Raw genomic sequence first — 16,117 nt, 5'->3', positions numbered from 1 at the left:
AATGTGTGTTGGACAGTCTTGATGAAATTGACTTTCAAAATAACCTATCTCTAATCAGGTCGTTATTTATCCTTTATTCTTTCAAGTCCATCCTTATAACATTTTCCCATATTTGTCTGGGTCTGTTCCTGCCAATTGACTCTGCTACTTCAACTGTTCTACATCTATCATCCATATGAACTAGCCATCATAATCTGCAATATCTGCTTATACTGTCTAAATTTAATTTTCCTCTGAGCTCAGCGGATATGTCAAACGGCAAAGTGAACACAGGCTAAAAAGACTTTGCCTTGAATCTTGAAAGAAACGTGCCTAAATGTAAAGATTAACAGCAACTTCCTGAACCTTCCCCACTATCAGTTATTATCTTTTTGTTATCATTTCCCTTTCTCTGTGCAAACTCCAATTACTTCTTTAGAAATCTGGTTACTTGCCAATGTTCTCCAATTCATCACATTTTTGTGTTTTCTCTTAGTTTTATCTTTTAATGGCAGAAAAAGAGAGTTGCTTCAACAAAACTGAAAAGTTCATGAATCTCTACTGACTTGCTTCCCCAGAAATAAGAAGTTGGCTGAAAAATATTTGACTCCTAAAGAAATTAATGTCTCCAGCTCGGACACTTCACCACTGCCTTGTAGAAAACTACGAGTGGTTTCCTGCCTTAGATTTCACTCTCCACTTGTATAATAATTAGGGCTGTGACATCAGCATATTCTTTTCATTGTTTTGACTCTTGAGTATATATCCATTAATATCTTATTTGTTTTTATATAGACGGATGTGGTTCTCGATTGATTAAATGTGTCGGATATATACTCAAGAGTCAAAAGAATAAAAAGAATATGCTGTTGTGCCCTAATAATAATATAATTTGACAGACAGTTTAGGATGAGTGCATCTAGACTCAAAACCATGTAATCTATTATATGAAAGGCAAAATGTGTGTTAGTAGGTGCATGTGTGTGTGTGCTTGTATGTCTCCCAAAAACTTTCAACAAATGCAGTGAACACTGACAAAATTGGTATCATTAGAAAGATCAATCTCTCGGATGGCAAATATCAAAAAATTGGCCAAAAAGAATTATTCTTTGACTGTCAACTGGGTCATTTTTTGACGGGAGGGGGTCAGTTTTTAGCGTCAACATTTTTGCAAAGTCATGCACCTACCGATATCAATGTATGTATAAAACACGTTATTTTGAAGGCTGTGATGTCACAAGTGCACTGTGGGGCCAGACGGCTAACGCGTTTGCTTTTTACACCTCCTTTTCTTCTTTAGTATTACATGTCTGAGCCTGGCTACGGCGGTTAATTTTTTTTTTTGCACTCACACAGGTACTCTGGTATTTATTTTGAGAGGGGGGGGGTGCTCAATATCCTTACTATACCACCTCTCCACACCCGGGCAATGCAAGGTACCCATGCTTGTAGGAAATAAAATAAAAAAATATGACGACAATGGAATTAACATATTTATCAAATAATTCTAAAAGTGTGTCAAATGATTTAGATAAAAAAATATTGTATTGGATATTGAAAACAAAGCACAATGATGTAAGGCTGATACAATTGATTATTTTATAAATGTTGTGGCCTGGAAGGGTCACTATGGAAAAACATGGGCATGGATATGGGTTAGAAAGGTAAATTATATTGAGAGAAAACAGAATATACAAAGAGCAACAGTCATAGTACGTAGCACCAAGATGGCGAACTACAAAATACACAGATCATTCTGAGAGTCCTACCTCTCAGTTAATTTATACAGTTCGGAAGAGTTCCTCTCTTGTGCATGGATGAGTCCCAATAACATCCCCTTCCAAGCCATTTTGCTCTGAAAAGCTTTTAAATATCTTTTATGCTTTAAGTCGATAGTTAGTGATCAGTGAATTTTCTTTCCTCCCAACATTGCTGTTCAGGGTGGGGTTAGTCACAATCGAACATTTTGAAAATGGCAGCAATTGACTCTTCCTCTGCATGTAATGCATATCTGGTATCATCTGAGTAATCTTTTTAATTGGTTTTGGTGGTTTTTATGAATGTCTTGTACCTTGTATTGTATACTTGATATCACCAATCCTTTACAATTTGTTTTAAGGCTGGCGTTTCTTTAGAAATATTTATTAGTTTCTGAATGACATCCCAATTCCATTGCGCAAGTTCACTTAATTTGCTATTTTTACGTTTATATAAAGAAACTGAAATGTTACAAGTTGTTAAAATCAAGCCATTTCTTATTCGTCAATCCTACTTGCTGCTTCGTTTGATATTTGTTTTTATGTTTCTTTGAACGCTTCAGCAGATTTTTTGTTTGCATTTAAACAAAACTTCTTTTTTATGCAACTCTATTTGCAATATTTCTATTTTATGCTCATTATTTTTCAAGATATTTTCAAATTATATGCATTATTTTTTAGTATCTTCCTTGATTTACTGTATGCAGTTCATTTGAATAGTCTTTGGTTGTTTTTTTTTTATAAACAAGTTGATTTTGAAGATATTTTGTATGGTACTTTTTCATTTCTCTGAAGAAAGTTTAAATATTTTCTGATTAAAAATGTTACCCGATGAATTCTAAAGTTTTAAATTGTTTATCCAATTCAAACCAAATAGATTTAAATATTTTTTTTTAGAACATACGTCTTCATTTTTTAAATTATCCTGTTCAAATTTACTGGTACATACAATTGCAAAAAATAAACTAATCTTATTGTTAGTCGCTATGTGAGCTGACTAGTTTTTTTCCGCAAAGTCAGTTTGTTAAGTTTCTTTTACGTATATAAATTTATAATTGAAAGGTCTGATCCGGTGTCCAACTGTAATTTCACGGTTTTATTAAACATCTTGGCAGTTACATATTCGTGTAAATTTTTGTCAGACTTTTCAATGGATTTTGTCTGTTAGATTCTATTTTTGGTTTGCATCTGATTCTACAATGCGACTTTTTGTGCTCAAGTTTGTCACAATTTTAACAATTCTTATTTTGAAATAAATAGAATTTTTCCCAGTGCAGTTCACCGCATTGGTAACATGGTCTTGGGGGTAATTTTTTTTTTGTTTCTGAATAGCCCACTTGTTTTAAAAATGGGTAGCCATTTACTTTTTAGGGAAGTAATTTTTTGCTTTATACTGAGGCTGCGACTGGACATATTCGTTTTGTTTTCTCTTTTTTAGAGGTGTCATTTTTACATGCGCACTTTACTTTCCTGACGTATGATACACCTGATTCCTCTATCTTTTTAGACTCACTTCTCATGCTTACAATACTTTGGCTGTCTTTTGGGAATTTCTGTAGAGTGAGATTGGATTTGCTTTCGAGTTTTGCTTACACTTTTTGTCTAATCTCAGCATTTTTTGCTGGCACTGCACTTGAGCAAAAATGAGATTTTTAAAATCATCTGCTGATAATTCTGTTAACATCATTACAGTACTTGTTTACAACCGATGCAAACATTAAATAATCTTCATCGTCCCACATAGTCAAATTAAAACATTGCCATCTTTTATGCGACAAATGTATTCATACTGATAAATTTTGAAAATAACAGTTTCCGCAAACTCCAGATCTGTAGTCTTTTTAGCTAGAATGTTGTCTACAAACTCACTGTGTTCAGCAGTTCTAGCTTTCATAAAAGCAGACAAATTTTTTTCACATAAGGCCAATCTTTGCAATCTTTGTTGAAAAGGGTCTTCATACCTCTGAAAGAATGCATCAGAGACATAGGTAAACTTTTCCATAGTGTTCTATATTGTGTTTTGCGAAAATGCTGTGTTACTGTCCATGTTAGGTTTATTGGTTAATCTTTTGAGAAGTAATTCCTGATTCTTTTGTAATTCTTGTTGTTACTGAATCAGTTTTTCTTCAGTTTTCTGTTGTTGAAGTATCTGTTGTTTTTGAAGTTCTCATTGTTGTGGGAACATTCTTAGAATAACCTCTTTAGAGTCGTCCTACTTGTAGATCTTTTTTTTTCACGAGTGAAATTTACTTACTTGGAAAAACAAAACACTGTAATATTACTAATCACAGTTTACAGCAGCACGTTGAAAGAGTTTACGTTTTCTTTTTTTGAGAAAACAAAAACTATCTAATTCAAGAAAAACGTGCTTAGTATTTTATCCTCTTTAGTTTTAAATAAAAATATTCTCAAGTGCAGTTTTGATATTTTTGTCCTGGTGTCCAACAAAACAACCTTTCCCCTTTTTTTCTTACATTAGCTGAAAGACTTTTGTGATATTTTCGTAGTCCAAGTTGAAAAAGTATTTTCTTCATTAAGAATAATACTCTGTTGTTTGATAGGTTTGGTGTGTAATTAATGGTATAAATTTTATCTGCGCCCTTTTTTTCCCAAAATGAATAATTATTGTTGGTGGTCCTTTTAAAATTTCAGTGTGAGTATCTCTTTCTTGACTTCGAGTTCTTCATTGCCAAGGTGTTGTTGAACACTGGAGTATTTTAAATTTAGATTTCTGTTTGGTGTTCTCCAATCCACGTTTGCAAAATTGTTGGGGATATCCTCTTGGTGAATTCAAATCCCTTGTCACCAAGTTGTTGTGGCCCGGAAAGTTCACTAAGGAAAAAAACACTACTACTACAATATTGTACACCCTTTAACCCTTATTCTTGAGTGGCCTCTGGGTCTCGATAAGTGGTGACTTCTATGAAAAAAAAAACAGAAAAAAAGGATATTGGTTAGAAAGATAAATTCTATGGAAACAAAACAGAATAAACAAAGAGCAACAGTCGTAGCACATACCGCCCAGATGGTGTATTATAAAGTACACACACCACCCCGGGAGTCATACCTCTTGGTCTATTTATACAGTTCGGAAGAGTTCATCTTTTGTGCATGAGTGAGTCCCCACAACAATAAACATGATGAAGACCGCAGAAAATCACCCTTGGGTTTTGGAGGTAAAAGAATACGTGGCGATGCAGGTTTGGCCAGAAGGTGCCAGACAAACACTGAGATACTCCTTAACACCCACCTGCACAACTGCTGTAATTGATTTGAGGTTGAAATCATTGTATACATTTACAATAAATTGAAGAAGATAAATCCTTTATTGTCTTTCGCGCAATAATTAAATTATAGAAAAGATTTCTTTTGTTTATGTCTAGCATCCTAGGTTACTCATGCCAATCCAGGATATATCCTCTATAATCAGTCTGCCAGAGTCTGTGTCATTTCTAAACTTTAAAAAAAAAAATTTTTTTTTTTTTATTACATTTTCACCCCAAACAAGGCACATTGCCACTTTGGTGTAGGGGGCTACTATCAGGGGCAGCAACTACTGGTGCACTATGTTGGGATTTGGGCAGCAAGATGTCGGTTCACGTTACACTTGAACTTCTGCATGTCAGTACAGTTAGGGAAGCAGGGATCTGGAATGGAATTCCAGAGTCTAGCGGTTCTGGGGAAGAAACTACTGGAGTAGAAAGATCTTTCACATCTAGGAATCTCTACTGTGTGGGGCTGTCTGTCGGGTTTGTCGAGGGTGTCTATATCGTGGGGGCACAAGTGTCTGCAGTTCGTCAGAGCATTCACCATTAAAATACTTGTAGAACAGGCAGAGGGATGCAACATTTCGTCAATGGGACAGAGGCTGAAGCTTAGATGCCAGTTCAGGGCCTATCAGATTGGCGACTCTCTTTTGAACCTTATCTACGGAGCGAGAGACTAGCGGAAGATGCACCAGCCCAAGGTGGTCTTTTTTCTGTCAGGTTGAAATCTGCTTCTGTACAGTTCTAGGACGAGGTGAGACTTTCAGGCTTTTATCTTCTTGGACTTTGAAAAAAGGTTCACTTTTTGCTAACCACTTTACGTGTCTCTAATGTGAAGTGCCGACAGGGCTGTTCAAGCATTTTTTGTGAGCCAGAGTTCATTTTCTCTTAAATACTCACCTTCTGACCTTGTGTCATATCTGTTTGTGGTGGAAGAGGGGTCAATATTAATATCACATTTGGTTTGTGTTTTCTTAAGTAACAGATAGGAACCTGATGAAATTTTGTAACACACAAACGAAAGTGCAATCGAGATTGCCCCCTTTACATTCTAATTGCTTTTATAACTGCGGGCACATTACACTTGTTCAGATGCTCAGAATCTAACTTGCTTGCACTGCACGTGCATATCTTTGACTACCTACAACTGTCTGCTCACTTCTGTCATCTCTCAAATGACGTAATAGGGTAGGTGCTGCAGCAGAAGAGCCTGAGGGATGAGATTAAGACTTGTTTTATTCTTTTTACTTTCAGCTCTAATGAATTTGCTGAAATTTGTTTTGAGTCATGAATCACATTTGTTGAAGAAGCACAACATTTTCCACATAGCTTCAAAGGTTAGTAAATCTTTTCTTTCTTCATCACCAAAAGTTGTTTGAATGCATCCATTCTATCTTCATTTTGTCGATCCCACTATAGATTGTAGAGTCAATTTAGAAGTTTTTCTTTTTTATAAGTCTACGTATATAAAGTTAGGTATGTGTATGTTTTTATGTATTTCTATGTACAGGATTCACTCCGAAATTAATCAGGATGGGTAAAATTAATTACCCGAACTAAACGTTTTCTATCATTTTCTACTTTTATGTCCGCTTAAGAAAATTGAAAATTAAGATAAAATAATACTAAACCTTATGTCTTTATTCCTTTTTTATCAAAATCCATTATATGATTTTGATTCTAGAAAATGTTTAAAGTTTAAGCTTAAGGGCTCTTAAGAAGAAATGGAAATTCAGAGAATTTTATTTAATTGGTGACTAATGATTATTTAATACAAATCTGAAATACTCAAATTTTCAAATGGTATGCATCCTAAAACCCTTTTGATATACTCCGAGGAAATTGAAATTTGAGGAATATTTATTGTTTTTTTCATGAAAATCATTTCAGACAAGGCATGAAGCCACTTGATGTAAGGAGCTAAAACAAAAAGGTCAAAAACTTGCTAATGAAGGGTTAGATGGAATAAATTCTGACCCGGAAAACAACAATTCTTCCCTCTTTGTCAGAAACATTGTTCCTGGAATGTGAGGATTAAAGGAAAAAATAAGGGAACAAGAGTTACACAGCTGCTGAAAGTAAACCGAAGACATTTATTTTACATTGCTTAATGGTGATATTTCGTCATCAACAAACGGTCCAGCAGAGGGTGGATGGTTGTGATTTCTTCTACCCCTGCTGTATTGGACTGAGGCATGTTTATGTCCAATAACCATTGTTAAAAGCTTAAAAAAATCGATGGTATCTGAATTTTCAAGAAGGGCTTTCACTACCTCTTTACTATCTTTGCATAAAGCCAAACTTACTATAGCCCACATTAGCCACCCTTATGCCTAATGTAAAGCTTATTTTATTGAAGTTATCTGCTTTTTATCTCACAGGTTATCAACATTTTCAATCTGTTTATAACGTATGGTGACACATTTTTACCAAACCCTACCAGCTATGACGAGCTTTATTACGAGATCATTCGAATGCACCAAGTCTTTGACAATGTTTATTCAATGGGTAAGTCAACTTTATCTTCCATTGTTCTTTTATCTTTGTCATTTGTTTTGCATTTAGAGTTTTGTAGATTTGATTTTCTAATTTCCTTTATGTGCTGATCCATCATAGGAGTCGTGTTGAAATGTATACGTGAAAAAGTGTATTTAGATGGCAAAAATATTGTATTTCATTCAGAAGTTTTGCAAGTTTGATGATATCATTAGAGCACAGGATGGAAGCAGGTGCTAGTGTGATTGCAAGAGTCAGGAGTGGATGGAGTAAATGAAGGGATTTTCTGCCATGCATTACTACTGTTGCCTAAGAGAAGAATCTATCAGGCATGTGAGTGCAGTGTGAGGGTGTATGGAAGTGAAACCTGATCTCTGAGAGTTGAGGACATACGTTGCATGGAGAGAAATGATATGACAATAATATGGTGAATGTGCAATGTGAGTCTGAAAAACAGGCTTAGATCTGGTGACTGCAGAGGAAGATTAAATCTGGACAGTATATGTGCAGAACAGGAAACTTGGGTGGTATGGCCACATTGAAAGAATGGATAAGAGTTTTTAAGTTAGTAAATATAGAACAGTTTATGTAGCATGTTCAGTTAACAGAGGAAGGTCAATAAAAAACATAGAAGGAAGTGATCAGGATGGACTTCAGAGAAAGAGGGATAAATAAAAACCTGGCTAGAGATAGGTTAATTTAGAAGTCAATTTTTGAAAGTTATCCAGCATGCAAGTTTGTAAGATGAATGTAAGCCAAATATTATTATTATTAGTTTTATCTATATCATATGTCTCTTTATCTCTCTGTTCCACTTTTTCTCAGAAACTATTGAACTGATCTAGCTGAAATTGTGTATGGATCTTTGTTATGATAAGGTGCAGCAAACTAAGTATTATGATATCTCTTTGATGCACGGTTAGGGATTAATAGGAATTAGTCACAACAATACCACATTTACTCCAGAAGTTTGGCATAAATCACTCGTAAGGCAATAGACTATAACTTTTGCCCATTTTTAATAGACTAAAACGTTTAGTTATATAAATGGATGAATTGATTGGATAATAAGCAATCCTTATGGATATATTTTATTTTTAATTATTTTTGTTTAACTCTTCTGATGCATCGTTTTTTTTACATGAAATTTACATATTTTGTACGATTAAAAACTATTTTTTATTTTTTGAATTAAATGTGTTAGAATTTGTGACAAACTCCATCACAAATATAATAGGTGGTTATTATTAGTAAGTGATAGGAGCTGCATCATAGGAGATAGGCATGTAGAGAATGACTGGAATAAAATATGGTGCTTTAAGGTCCGGTGAGTGTAAAGTTAATTCAGAATCACATCTACTGAAACAGTGATAAAACAAATACTGGTGGACATTTATGACTGAAACCTGGTGGACAAGTCATTATTTACTTAAGAGTAGAAGAAGTCGGTTTTTAATGTGGGGAAAAGTCAGCTCTCCCAAAAAAGGTGGATCGAGACAAAAGTAAAATTGAACGTAATCTATAAAAATCCCAAACCACAGAAATAAAATTGAACGTAATCTAGAAAAATCCCAAACCACAGAAATAAAATTGAACGTAAATAAAATGTTATGTTCAAAATTCCGTAAGAGTTCCTGAGTTTAATTAAGAAAATATAAAATTTCATCAAACTACAAATAACAAAAAAACAATTAACACTTTATTTCGCTAAATTATATAAATAACAAATTCTACCTACTCAGCATTACCTAGTAGTGTAATTTTTTTATTTTTTTGGAATTATTCCATTTTTTTTTTTTTTTTTGACTCCAAAAATATAACTCCGTATTAATGAATACAATTTTATCACTTTTTATGAGGTGGTAGCCATTTGAAAATATTTCCCACTTGGATAAAGTATTTTATAGAAGGAATTAAATCAAATAACATTTTATTTTTAACAATATGTTGCAAAAATCCACAAGGAAAATTGAGAGACTAAAATGAAATACTAATTTTGTAAGAAGAGTTCTATTTTTGACAAATGATAAAGAGACTAACTTTAGTTTATGTATTAAACTAGTTGTACCAATCCAGCATTGTCCAAAATTCAAAGCATTCAAATTTGTTTTGTAAATATTTTTATAGACTTAATATCTAAGTTAAAAACAAAACAAAAAAAAACACTAACGTCTACTAAAAGAATAAGAGTTATTTCCTTTGATGGTTTTTCTTTTTAGGTGTTTGTTTAAGAATGCCTCCATATGAGCAAACTATTGAACCAGATTAAGTATTTTATAAAAATGAATTGTAGCAAAGTATGTGACTTTAGGTAAGTGTTTAAGATTGTGGCCAGAGTAGAGTGCAAGAAAAATTCTATATACAAATTAAAAATACTTTTATGTTATTTTTTTTAAGTATTGATAAATGAAGAATAATTTTGATTAAAAATCGATTTAGCATTATGCATGTAAACTTGAGAAAAGCATGCTTGAAATATGTCAACATTATCTGAGTGAGCAAAATTAAAAAATGATTGCGACTGAATTTGACCTGATGTCATGTGATTTACTGTTAATTTATTGCCAATATCACATGAACATTGACTAGTCAGAATCAAAGTTTCATTTGTTAGCTTAAATGGCATCTAGGTTCAACTGTTAAAATCCAACCAACATAATTTTATTTATTAGATACAAAAGATACATTTATTTTGGTGATGTTAATATTATGTAATAAAAACTAATCCATGTTATTAAATAATGGCATTTGGAATGTGCTTTGTCATTTTTTTCTCATTTTTTGCATGGGTTATAGAATACTAATCAAATGATCAGACATATATGAAAATATTCTCCTATGCTGTAAAATTTTTATCATTGAATTTCTTTGAAAAACGTTGGTAAATGTAAAGAATAGACACCCAGATGATTTCCGTTCTTATGGAGTCCGTTTTGAATAGTGATGGAGAATCGTAAAGAAGTCCTAGAAATGACTGAAGCAATTTACAATTTCAAAGTCATGAAAATATAAAAAGCCAAACAGCACTAAGCATGCAAAGGGTTGTGCTAGGATTAGAAAAATGTTTGGTGGGTGTTTACATCGGTAATCTTTTGCACCAAAACATTTCAGATGAAAACATTATGTACTTACATGGCATGTCAAAATTATTATAAATTCCAAAAATTATGAAAAATGATCCAGTAGAAAAATAATTACAAATAAAAATAGGATTTATCAAATTATCAAGTTTTACCGTATGTTTTAATGTGGAAGGGTTGTGTGACTAATTCAGAATAAGGAAGTTAACATTTGACTTAAATTAAGGGTCTGCCATCTTTAAACACACTATCTGAGGACATAATTGTGGCTGATTTTTTTGTTTAAAATCCTAGCATATCATCCTACTAGATCATTTTTCGTAATATTTGGAATTTGCTAGAAAAATAAGCAAAAGACGAACAAGCTTTCTCAAAATAAAAGCAAAAAGAAAAGTTAACTTTCAAATCATAAACAACTTGGCCAATCTCCAGAATTGACTCTAGATTTGCTGTTAATGTTCGGAACGGACTTTACAAGAACTGAAATTTTCTGGGTACCGATTCCTTACAAGCGCCAACAAGTTTTTTTGATAATTGTTGATTCAACACCAAATGTGGACATTAAAAATTTGTTTTATCAAAAAATGACTTTTTTTCAAAACATTAGATTTTTTTAGTAGGGTAGTCAATTTTCATATTGCCATTCATGTCTGCCTTTTTTTCTATTACTAATTGTATTAGTTCTCACAAATTAACTTAATCTGACGAATTTCAACCAGAAGTTAAAAAGGGGAAAAATGAGTCCTTCTGGTTGTTATCTATTCTCGGATGGCTTGAATCTATTTGGTCTTAAAAGGCTGACTATCAATTTCCAACAATAAGCTGATCACTGATTGCTAACAATAGAAAAGGCTTTAAACCATGATTTATGAACCCTTTTGGGTTTTGGTCTGCTCAAATATCAATTTACAGACCTGAACTCAAATATCCCTTAACAAAGCAAAATCTCACAAACCAGACTGACTTCTAATTCCATAACACAATTACTTTGTGGAACTTTGCATGTTCATAAAGGCAACACATTTATAAAAATTGTAACATGTTTCAATTGCACACAGATCTCTAATGTTTTTAGGCAAGCATATTGCTATATTCTTTCTTTTATAAAAATGTAGTAAATTCACAAATATAGCAACAAATGGTTTTTTGTCAAAATTGCATGTGACTATTTCTTTATCTCTGGTATGCACATGTTGCTGCATGTTTCAGTTGTTCTGACAATACATGCAGATGATGAGCTTTCATAGATATTTTATTATTAAGATGACATCCCAGGTGCTACAGGGCTTATGAAGAAGTCCTACCTAACTAATATTTCTGGTGAACCAAGTGCAAGGGAAATCCAGACAATTGCACTTAAGGAAACAGCGAAGATACTAAAAAGAGCTCTCGGTTGGTTTCAGTAAAAAGCAGGGCAATGTTGGCAGCTGATTTGGCTGCCCCATACCCAGCATTACAATCTTTAAAGATAGAAAATGGAAAAAAAAAGAAGTGATAATAAATTTAAACAAAAGTTAGTATTGACTTTAATGTAATGAGTACATCTGGATTCCTTCTTACGAAATTATGATTGGCTGGTTGAGCCATAAATACAAACTAGTAGAGCTGCTCTGACCATGAACACTTCTTTAGTAAAGTGACTTAATTGATTATCATTCAAATACTATAAGCAAGACCACTTAGCTGCTTCAAATGAATACATCACTTTCATGGGACATATCAGTAATAGGTGCAGGAACTACGTATAAGCACTTGTTTTTGTGTCTGCTCATCAAATAGGGCATCATAATCATCTACTTGTTGTCTTTATTCAAATTCTGATCTTGAATTCAACACTGGTTGTAATTAGACCTACTTATTGTTTTTATATTGTAATTAGACCTACTTATTGTTTTTATATTGTAATTAGACCTACTTATTGTTTTTATATTGTAATTAGACCTACTTATTGTTTTTATATTGTCTTGCTCATTGCTCTAACAACATGATTTTCCTTCCAAACAAAATATCAAAATTTAAAAGAACATTTCTGTTGTAATAAATAAAGAATCCTCTACGTACTGCTATCAGGAATCTCCCAACCGCAAAACACAACACACAGCTGACACAACTCGCCACTTCAATGGTCAAGTCCAAAATTCAACCCTTCTGAAAAATCAGGCTCTTCTCTTATATCCAACTGGAATGAGCAAGCACATAAAATGGTTTCCATTTCTTTTTTTTCTTTTTGTTCTTTTCACTTCTGTCTTACAGGCTGCCAAAAGAACAGGTTTGTCACAAATTAAATCATTTAATCACAGATTTATGTTCTTGAATTTTTGACATGAGGATTGATTAATTGTATTACTTGGATTCTTTCGTCCTGAGTGTCATTTTCACAATGTTTCAATTTAGTATGGACTCGAAATAATACAAAAATGGAAATACATTGAAAAACCTAAAATTGGCAAAGATAACTAATCACCTCACATTCCTATGTAGATATAATCGCCCCAATTATAGGTAAATCTCCATTAAACACTAAAAACTCAGCTCACTTTATAAAAATAATCGACAATGCTCCCATAAATTCCAACCAGGTGGTGAGTCTAGATGTAGTGAGTCTGTTCACGAAAGTACCCAGTGGCGAGACTCTGATGGTGATAGGCAACAAGATGACTTCAAATACTTCACTGGAGGAACGCACTTGCATCCTGATGGAATACTTTGAGGAATGCGTTAGACTCAACCAACATTGTGGCTATGATATGTGGATGACACATTCATACTCTGACCCTATCAGGGAGATGTTCAAACATTACTAGACCATGTGAATGCTATCCGTCCATGTATACAGTTCACAATAAAAAAATGAATAACAAATTATCATTCCTAGATGTGCTAATAACTCGCACAGGTCAACGGTTTATGTCATGTGTATACCGAAAGCCAACTTTCACTGGACAGTACCTAAATTTCAATATAATGTTAAGAAAGGAATTGTCTGTTGTCTACAACACCAAGCAAAATCAATATGTAGTAATGCATATTAAGAAGAGATGGGCAGTTTAATAAAAACCTTCTCTGAAACAACTATTCAGAGAGCATAACATTAACCCCATGAAACCTGTAACAGACACCAAAGGACAAACCGAAAACTCAGCACAGTTTGTATACCACACAGGCTTGTCAGAAAAACTTTAAAGAATATGTAATCCGTATGACATCAGGACAGTAGTCAGGAGTAATTCAACTCTCTGGAAAATCTTGTGCAAGTGAAGCCCCCTACAGACTAAAATGAATGTATAAGATCGCACGTAAATATGGAAAACCATACAAAGGTGACACATGTCGTTCGATAAAAGTAAAGTTAGAAGAACATTGAACAGCTGTAATAGGTGGGGAGGTTGAAAAGTCAGGTATGGTTGACCATATACGAAGAGAAAAGGCAAAACCATCTACCCTTATGGAATGAAGTAAAAATTATAGACAGAGAAGAAAAGTGGAGAGTAAGACGACTCAAAAAAGCAGCACATATGCTGGGGAATAGCCAATTACTAAGTAGACCTAGTATATAATTTAACACAATATGGGAATTGCTAATTATAATAATAGATAATATATATAGTAACTAGCTAGTAATGATATATAGTAGTAACATATAGTAATAAATAGTGGTATTTACATCTAGAAATAAAATAAGTTTAAAACTCCTCAAATTTGTACTAGAATCGTTTGCAAGGACCCGTGACGCAGTGGTTAGAGTAATTGGAAAAATCAATTATAAAGTGACCTTTTTTGAAGGTTGAAGGTTCAATTCTCTGTGTGGGTGACTGAAAATACAATTGTGAATTACTTAGTACCGCTATCTCGTCATGCCTGACGGAACGAGAGCATGCTTAAATATAAGATTCTATTTGAAATTCTGTCTAGATTCTTAAGTTCAACAAGATACATGCGAACAAGTCAGTTTACATCAAGCAAAACATTGTTAAAACGAAGCTCGAAATGAGAACAGTAGTTCAAAGAATCCAAATTATATGAACATTTTATTCTGAGAGTTTTTAAATGACATTTGGTTTTTCTGCCAAATGACAGATTTACAATCAGAATCAAAGTCACTTTCAACCAAACACAAAATATCACACACCATTTCAATTAAATTCCTGACTATACTCAGATCTGTCTTGCCTATTTTTGTTTGAATTCATATCGGTATATGTTATTATCGTTTGAGTAGGAAACACGGCAAGCGGCATGTGGCCGAGTGGTCCTAGACGTTGTATCAAAGTTTACAGTTACCCAAAGGTGCTGAGTTCAATCCTGAACGAAGGCAGTGAAAAGTAACATTCAAAACAGAGAATCAGCAACTATGTCCCAGAGCCTAGCTGGAGTCCGAACACGGTACCCCTGTAATAATAATAAAGGGTTGGGTTCAAGACTCCTAACAAACAGTTCCCCAGTTCGATACAAAACACCTGATGAAGGCAGGAGGGCAAAACGGCCGAAACGTTGTGACTCTAACAACCAAGATGAGGAAGTCAGTCCGACAAGCTCAATCAATGAAAACACCTCATCTCAAAAATACAGACAATTACGGCAAGCTTACTTGAAAATTATGAATTGTTTCATCGCTGGACATAAAAACTTAATGGCCAGGGTGTCTTATGTCTGGAGTGGCTGTAACTTGTATAGGATTTCAAGTAGCTCATAATCTCAGTATGGAATCTCGTCTTTAAGAGACAATTACTTTTCCAAGTGGAGAAAATAAATTTTAGATGATCAAACCCTGTTGGCATGTATGTTGACATGCCCACTAAATGTTGTTGTGTTCGTGGTTGAATAAATGATGAGAACGACGCAAGTAACAAATAACAAAATACATAAAAGTAGGAATAGAACAATAACTTTGCTCATAGTAGGACTAGTGGTGAATGACCATCCGCTTCACATGTCTGTTTCTGACTCTCATAAACCGCTTCTTATTTCTTGGAAGTGACGCCATGGATGAATTCATTATTCCTGATAATAGGGGTGCGTCGCAAACACTAACTATGCATCATCATGTACAAAGTACAACTACGTTTTTAAATTCAAAACTAACTTTTGTTAAGATTTAGAATTCACTGAAAGAGCAACATAATATTGAGAAAGCTTTGGGGTTCTTCATGCGGCTTGATACCACATAAATCAGAAATAATGTCTGTATTCTTATGGTGCACAGCAGCGTACGAAATGATAACTTTCAATTTAAATAATTTTTTACACAACTTTAAAACATTGTAGTTAAAGGGAAATAACTCTTACTAATCCTTTTAACATTTGTGTGCGTGTCATATTATTTTATTCTTTTTATATCATAACTAAGTGCATTTGATACATCATCCATGTTTTTTTTTTTAAATATTATTTGTCGATAGTAATTAAACACCAATTAAGATTACCTGAATTTGAATTTCTTCTTAAATCTCTATTTTTCCCCTCTTTATTAAACCATTATCATAAAACCGTTACCAATACAGGTCACTAAGCTAATTAGGGAATGCATAAAACTTAGGAA

The 16,117-nt window shown here is 33.5% G+C and overlaps 1 protein-coding gene across 2 annotated transcripts in view; it reads left to right on the top strand.

Moving 5' to 3' along the window:
* Positions 1-16,117, top strand: part of LOC145246045 (armadillo-like helical domain-containing protein 3) — a 148,580-nt gene that overhangs the window by 116,498 nt on the left and 15,965 nt on the right. For both annotated transcript variants that reach the window (XM_080107884.1, XM_080107883.1), the window contains exons 22-23: positions 6,257-6,339; positions 7,384-7,510. In XM_080107884.1, the coding sequence (XP_079964010.1) occupies positions 6,257-6,339; positions 7,384-7,510 (210 nt within the window). The remainder of the gene's footprint in view (positions 1-6,256; positions 6,340-7,383; positions 7,511-16,117) is intronic.

Source organism: Euprymna scolopes, chromosome 23, assembly GCF_053919585.1.
Source record: "Euprymna scolopes isolate OS-2025 chromosome 23, ASM5391958v1, whole genome shotgun sequence".
NCBI classification, from domain to species: domain Eukaryota; kingdom Metazoa; phylum Mollusca; class Cephalopoda; order Sepiida; family Sepiolidae; genus Euprymna; species Euprymna scolopes.
The sequence above is the reverse complement of the archived record's forward strand: the minus strand, read 5'-3'. Positions and strand labels throughout refer to the sequence as shown.